Here is a 7976-nt window from a genome sequence, read left to right as displayed (position 1 = left end):
AAGCGGTGGAAGGCGAGGTGGTGAGGAATGTGATGTAGAGCCTCGACCTTGACCAGCGCGAAGATGCATGCGAACTCGCTGCCGTAGAGAGAGGCATGCTCAACGCGCAGGATGCTGGTGAAGCCGGCCACAGCCGCGGCCACTCCGCGCCGGTTCCATAGCTCCTGCGGGAACTTTTCCAGCGAGATGTTGACGACGTGTTTGAAGGAGAAGGAGAAGGCATTGTCCCCCGCACCATGGGGGACGATCCGCACCGTGAGAGAGCCCACAACGAGAGGGCTCGCACGGAGCGCGGCCAGCTGCTCCTCCTCGCGCTGGAAGACAACGAAAATTGTGCCCACAGCCGACCTAGCGAAGCGGACGACAGTCGTGCCAAGCCGCTGCTGGAAAACGCGTCGGAGCCAAGGAAGGAAGTTGGGGCGAGGAGGCGAGATGTGGATCAGGCAAACCAGGGTGTTCTGGTCAGGGATCATGGGGTAATGGACGTCGAGCGAAGTTGGGCGACCGCGGACAACTGGCTCCATGGGGGCAGGGAGGGGAGGAGGAGCTCGGGCACAGGGGCGCGGAGGAGGCAGAGCTAGAGCTAGCTTGGAAGAGGGAGGACAACGGCCGGATGGAGTGATGTTTGGGGCAGAAGAGGGTGTATATGAAGGGCTCGAAGGCGATGGAGTGATGTTTTTGTGTTTTTGCTTATATTAAATAAATACATAGCAAATTCCTCGTCAATACTCTAAAGATTGTAAAACAAACCTTTTTGTCTATTAAACTAGTTACTTATTGTCCAATTGACACAATAACAAGCGATATACTTACAACTCAATCATTTATAATTAAGTCTAGTAGAGGCTTACTAGAGACACGGTGTTTTGTCTATGTATTCACACATGTATTAAGTTTTCGGTTAATACAATTCTAGCATGAATAATAAAAATTTATCATGAATAAGGAAATATAAAAATAACAACTTTATTATTGCCGCTAGGGCATATTTCCTTCAATATAATCCATATTTTATTGACCAAAATTCTAAGTCAAAGTTTGACACTAAAAACGAAGGAGATATGTTGTCGTTGTTCAATGATTTATTCTCTGGCCAGCTTCACCTTTTTCAGTTGAATTTTGGAACGATAACCCTACTTCCCAAGAAGACAGAGGCAGTGAGAGTCGAGCAATTCCGGCCTATCTGTCTTCTTAATGTTAGTTTCAAAATTTTTACCAAGGTCGGGACGAATAGGCTCACACAGATTGCGCATACTGTGGTGCAGCCTACTCAAACTGCTTTCATGCCGGACAGGAACATCCTTGAAGGGGTTGTGGTCCTTCATGAAACGCTCCATGAGATTCACACGAAAAAACTTGATGGAGTTGTTTTTAAAGTGGATTTCGAGAAAGCGTACGATAAAGTCAAATGGCCTTTCCTTCAACAGGCATTACGCATGAAGGGTTTTGATGATGCTTGGCGACGCCAAGTTGAATCTTTCACGCAAAAAGGGAGTGTTGGAATTAAAGTGAATGACGATATAGGTCATTATTTCCAGACACACAAGGGCCTGAGGCAAGGTGATCCAATGTCCCCTATTCTGTTAAACATCGTCGTTGACATGTTGGCAATCTTGATAGGTAGGGCAAAGGAGGCCGGGCAGGTGGGTGGCTTGGTGCCTCATCTAGTTGATGGTGGTGTGTCTATCCTGCAGTACGCTGATGATACAATCATCTTTATGGAGCACCACTTGGCAAAAGCGAGAAATATGAAGCTGGTGTTATGCTTATTTGAACAATTGACCGGTTTGAAAATTAACTTCCATAAAAGTGAGTTGTTCTGTTCTGGTAGAGCCAAAGAGGAACAAGAGGCTTATAGGCAATTGTTTGCATGCGAATTGGGAGCACTACCTTTTACATACCTAGGTATTCCCATTCACCATCGTAAGCGGACAAACAGAGAATGGAAGTGCATCGAGGATCGATTTGAGAAGAAACTGAGCTGCTGGAAGGGCAAAGTCATGTCTTATGGAGGCCGATTGATTCTTACTAATTCGGTGCTCACGAGTATGCCTATGTTTCTTTTAATCTTCTTTGAAGTCCCAGTTGGGGTTAGAAAAAGGCTGGACTTTTATCGGTCCCGTTTCTTCTGGCAGAGTGATGAACTTAAGAGAAAATACCGACTAGCCAAATGGGATATCATCTGCCGGCCAAAAGACCAGGGGGGTCTTGGTATTGAGAATCTTGAAGTCAAGAACAGATGCCTTCTCAGTAAGTGGCTATCTAAGTTATCAGCTGAGAATGAGGCAACATGGGTGCAGATTCTCCGTAGCAAGTATCTCCACTCTAAGACTTTGTCGCAGGCGACAGTGAGACCGACTGACTCGCCGTTTTGGAAGGGGCTTATGAGAGTCAAAGCTGCTTTCTTTAATAGAACAAAGTTTATTGTCGGTAATGGCAACAACACTCGCTTCTGGGAGGATACTTGGCTGGGTGAAACGCCGTTGGCGCTTCAGTATCCGTCCCTGGATCGTATTGTGCAGCGACGTGATGCTCTGGTTGCAACGATTTTGCAGTCCACTCCCCTTAATATTCAGTTTAGGAGGGTGCTTATTGGCGACCGGTGGGAAGCATGGCTTCATCTGGTGAGTAGACTGATGGAGGTTCAGCTCACTCATTAGCCCGATCAGTTGTGTTGGAAGCTTACTAGGTCTGGAGAGTTCACTGTCAAGTCGATGTATATTGATGTCATCAACTCTAGTGTTATTCCTAGTTCCAAACATGTTTGGAAAGTCAAGGTTCCTTTGAAAATCAAAGTGTTTATGTGGTTTGTACATAAACAAGTCATCTTAACAAAAGATAATTTGGTTAAGCGCAACTGGACAGGATCTACTAGGTGTAGTTTCTGTGATCGGGACGAAACTATCAATCATCTTTTCTTTGATTGCCCGTTGGTGAGAGTGTTGTGGCGCACGGTGCAAATTGCCTTTAACATTACTCCTCCGAATTCGGTCAGTTCGTTATTTGGAACGTGGCTTGTTGGGATAGAGTCCGAAACAGCTAGACAAATTCGCGTAGGAGCATGTGCGTTGTTATGGGCAATTTGGAACTGCAAAAATGATTTGGCTTTTAACAGAACAACAACTATTCATTTTTTGCAGGTTTTATTCCGGGCTACTGCGCTAATCCGTATGTGGTCCTTACTCACTCCGACGGGTGGAAGATGGTAGCGCGGGATATCTTCAACCGGTTTGGATGGCGGTCATGTAATAGGATAGGCGATTAGTTTACCTATCTTTCTTATGCCAGCCGGTTGTGGCTTTTGGGCCATTTGTTTTGGCTTTGTGGCTCTTTGTGAGCCAGCCTTTTATTTATTTTCAGACAACAAGACCTTGTTGAACTGCTTTATTTATTTATAAATGTGGCCGTATGCATCGTTCTGATGCAGAGGCCGGGGAGTCCCTTTTTTCGAAAAAAAATATATTTGAAAGGTAAAGTGAGCTAAACCAAGAGATTAAGCGAGCAAAGTGGCCATGCATGGGCAAAGCAGTAACGAAACACCTATTCCAACACATATTGCAGTGGTTTCGGGGTAAGGATCAAGGCAGACTTAAGGCCAGGAGATATCCCGTTGGACTCGATGACCTCAAACGACTCAGGGTCCTGCCCGTGCGGCAGCTCCCAGTCGAAATGGTACATCATGTTTGCTAGCGTGAGCTCGGCCAGGCGAGTCGCGAAGGCAACGCCGGGGCATCCCCTCCTTCCGGCACCGAAAGGTATGAACCGGGTGTCCCTACCGCCATAGTCGATGTTCTCGCGCATGAACCTCTCCGGCCGAAACTCCTCGGCGTGCTCCCATGTCTTGCCGTCTCTCCCAATCGCCCATGCGTTGACGATGACCCGAGTCTTTGCCGGGATGTAGTAGCCGTGGAGCCAGGTGTCCTTGATCGACTCGTGCGGGACGAGGAGCGGCACCGTCGCGTGCAGCCGCAGTGCTTCTTTCATGGCCGCCTTTAGGAGGCTCATCTTCTCCACATCCTCCTCCATGACTCCTGCTCGTGCACCGACAACCCGTCTCACCTCTTGCTGCACCTTCTCCATTTCTCTTGGGTTCTTGACAAGCTCGGCCATGGTCCATTCTATCGTCTTAGATGTCGTGTCTGTTCCTGCCAGGAACATGTCCTGCCATAATTAAGAGAGTCGTGTTAACACTTAACACTATGCTAGTGGTGCCCTTCTAGCAGGTAAGGTAATTAAACATGCTGTTGATCGACTTAGGGCTTACCGAGATGATTGCCTTGACATCAGTCCGGTCCAGCTTGGACCCCTGATCACCATCCTTGACGACAGAGAGCAAGTCGTCCAGGAGGTCACGAGCCTCGCCGCCGTCGTCTCCTTTGCTTTTCTCGTGCTCCTGGACCGCCTTCTCGAGAATGTCGTCGAGCTTAGCCGCCGACCTCTTCACCCTGGCGTCCAGCCCCGTCGCCCAGTCCACCCAACGGAGTCGCGGAAACACGTCGCTCACGGCGATCGTACCGAGCAGATTGCTGATCTCTCCCATCATGTCCCGGAGCATCCCTGGTTCCACTCCTCCGAGCTTGTTCCCGAACGCCGCCCTCGAGATGACGGTGTTGGTTAAGCTGAGCATGAGCTCGGTCACGTTGACTCCCCGGCGCTCGCCGCCGTTCTCCTGGGCGCCACTCACCGCGTGGATGCGCCCCACGAAGCGCGCGATCTCCTCCTGCCGGAGCGCGCGGAAGGAGTCCACACGCTTGGCGCTGAGTAGTTGCACGAAGGCGATGCAGCGGGCTTGACGCCACCGCTCGCCGTAGGGGCTGAAGGCGATGTCCCTGCAGCGGTAGAGCGTGCCGCAGGCCGTGTGCTGCTGCGGCCGACTGCAGAAGACGTGGTCCTGGGTCCTGAGCACGGCGTCGGCCAGGGAGGCCGAGGAGACCACGAGGGTGGGCACCGAGCCGAGGCGGAGGAGGAAGAGCGGGCCGTAGCTCCTGGCCAGCGCCTGCAGCCTCCGGTGGAGGTGGCCAGTGCCGAGCTGGTGCAGGTTACCGATGATGGGCAGCGCCGGAGGCGAAGGCGGTGCTGCATGAGCGGCGCCATCCTTGCCGCTAGTTCTGAAGGCTCTAACGACAAAGGCAAGGCAAGAGACCACGAAGAGGAGGCAGAGGACTAGGGTAGAGTCGAGCTGAGGAGAAGCCATGAGCGCTAGCAGAGCGTTCGTCCCACAAGACTGCAGCACGCTTGCACACGGCGGCTTAACTTAACAGAGCATGCGTACGCAGGCGTGCGAGTGCGACGTGTACGGACCGAGAGAATCGCCGCGAGATAAGGCTCGCCGGAAGAATCTGTGGCGTTTCGTTGGCCATGCATCTGGCGCACGGAAGGAGAACGACGACAAACATGCGTGTCCCGCTCGGTAAGGCGTTGCTGGACGGCGGGGAAGCCGCGGAAATCTGCCGCTTTGTCCGCAACGTCGTCGTCCCGCATGCACCGATGCTAACCGGCCAGGATCCGTACGTGAGCGGTGAGCCACGCAGTCGCAGGCGTGCGGCGGCGTGTTGGCGTGATCAGCTTAGAGCATCTTCAACACCCGCCCAACGCACCGCGCGCTAAAAACTACTTTCCTGCACGCCCTTTGCCTGGTTTTCCACGGCCGGCAGCGCTGACTCCAACAGCGCGCTAAAATGCAGCGTGCGCGACTCGCCGGCGCATGCCATATGTTGCATTTTGGACACAAAATGAATTTCAAACATTCAAAATGCAATGAACGTGGCATATAAATTTCACACAAACAAGTTGATGAATAAAAGTTCATGCCCATAAGTTCATCCAACCAAGTTCAAAATGCAAACCAAGTTCACGACACAAACGAAAGACACATCAAGCCTCGTCCTCATCTTCGTCCTCATCTTCGGAAGACGATTCTTCCTCCTCCGAAGATGATTCTTCCTCCTCATCATCATCATTGTCGCGCACCACATCACGTGAAGCTCGGATGGTGTTGGCAAGATCTTCAACGGCATATTCATGAGAAGGTGTGTGAGGCACACCGGAAGACATTCCGCCCATGACGGCCGGAGGTGCACCCATGCCTCCCATGAGAGAAGCAAAACTCATGCCTCCCATGACGGCCATGGTGCCGGGCGGTGCTCCAAAGCCACCCATGGTCTCCATGGTAGCTCCAAAACCACCCATGGCTCCCATGGTCTCCATGGTAGCTCCAAAGCCACCCATGGCACCTAAGCCGCCCACGGTAGCTCCGAAGCCACCCATGGCGCGCCAAGGCCACCGCCACCCATGGCGCCAAGGCCACCACCACCCATTGCGCGAATCATAGCTCTTTTTTGGATCAAGACTTCTTCACGGGCAAGATTGACATACTCCTTTTGCGCCTCATTGAGGATAGATGTGTCCAAGAAGAACGAGTGATTCTCCCATTCCAACAATCTAGTTCGCTCCTCATTGCTGACCTTCCTCTCCTCCAAAGCCACCTTCCTCTCCTCGGCAGCCACCCTCCTCTCCTCGGCCGCGGCATCTTGGTTCCTTGCCATTTTCCTCACCTCGTACGCTTCTTTTCTTGCCTTCACAATAGCTTCCATAGCATTTCTGAGCTCATCATCTCCTTTCCTCTTCTTTTCTTTTGCGTCTTTCTTGCACCCATCCGGTCGTTTTGGCTTCGAGTATGAAACCGAGTTGGGTGTGGGGCTTCTCTTGCCGTCATCACTTGATGCATCATCATCCTCAGCATCATCATCATCCAACTCAATTGTTCGCTTGCGTTTGTTGCTCAAATCCAAATCATCCAAATCATCACGCTTCTTCCATTTCTCATCACCCTTCAACACTTCATAGCAATGAGGAAAGGTAAATATCCTTCCTTTCTTGATCTTCCCCTTCTTGGTTCTCTTCTCCTCTCCTTTGAACAAGTTTTGTGCAATGTTGTACTACATGAAAACAAAGCAAGTTAGCACTTCAAACACCAACAACAAGTATGATGAATATGGATGAAATGCCACTTACTCTACCGTCCTCATTGGCGCCACTTGGGTTTAACTTGTCAACCGCCTTTTGTGCGGCCGCCCATTTTTGACAATCCTTGTTGATTGTCGACCACCGGGACCGAAGTGATCGCTCGGAGCGGTCAATTCAACTCATGTTGCGAACATCAAAGTGTTCTTTCATCCGCCCCCAATAAGCATCTCTACTTTGATCACCTCCAACGGATGGATCCCTCGACACTTGCAACCAAGTATTGCATAGTAAGATGTCTTCGGCGTTGGTGTAATTGCCCGCTCTTCCTTTCGGCGCGTCGACAATGCCCTCACCATCCTCGTCCACCTCGAACTCATGGTCTTCGAAATGCATGTCGTTGGTTTGAGACCAATGCGAATTGTTGGAGCCAACACCCATAGTTGAAATGTATGCATCATCGTTGAGACTACAAAATATATAGAACACTACAAATAAGCTATCTATATGAATGCATTCAAAAAATAACAAAAAAGAAAAGTTGGATAAATTTTCTACCTTTGGGGCATATCGTCGAACACGTTGTGCGCGTCGGCCGCCGGCTCAACGAGTGAGCTCGCCGGCGCTTCGGTAGCCGCCGCGCCCGTCACACGCCCTGCAAGCTTCGCGAGGGCGGCGGCACGGGGCGGCGCCGGCGCGACGCCACCTGCCTCCGAGGTCATCCGCGGCGGCATGAAGAGGCCGCACGCAAGGCCGATGCTCGTAGGACCTCCGGCGGAGGCGAGGCCAACGCTCCCCGCGCTAGGGTTTGCGGCGGCGGCGGTGGAGGGGTCGCGGCTGTAGGATGGGGTCAGCGGGGTGCCGACGCGTGCGTCCATCGGGTCAAGTTCGCCGGCGCCGGCGCGCGTGGGGCGAAGGTGGCGGGCAGGAGAGAGTGCGGCGCGAGCGCTCGTGTGTGCCGCGCGCGGAAGTGGGAGCCCCAAATACACAGCGCGAGTTGGCGATTCGGACCG

The 7976-nt window shown here is 51.9% G+C and overlaps 1 protein-coding gene across 1 annotated transcript; it reads right to left on the bottom strand.

Moving 5' to 3' along the window:
• Nucleotides 1–3448: 3448 nt before the first annotated feature.
• LOC123172866 (cytochrome P450 71A1) lies at nt 3449–5210 on the bottom strand. Its single transcript, XM_044589770.1, has 2 exons — nt 4265–5210; nt 3449–4161 (listed from the first exon to the last, which is right to left on the bottom strand). Exons 1-2 carry the CDS (start codon nt 5192–5194, stop codon nt 3541–3543), a joined length of 1551 nt encoding a protein of 516 aa, XP_044445705.1. The 5' UTR covers nt 5195–5210; the 3' UTR covers nt 3449–3540.
• Between the last annotated feature and the right edge of the window lie 2766 nt (nt 5211–7976).

The sequence above is a fragment of the Triticum aestivum genome, chromosome 1D (assembly GCF_018294505.1).
Source record: "Triticum aestivum cultivar Chinese Spring chromosome 1D, IWGSC CS RefSeq v2.1, whole genome shotgun sequence".
Lineage (NCBI taxonomy): Eukaryota > Viridiplantae > Streptophyta > Magnoliopsida > Poales > Poaceae > Triticum > Triticum aestivum.
Note: the sequence above shows the minus strand (reverse complement) of the source record. Positions and strands in the feature narration are given on the sequence as shown.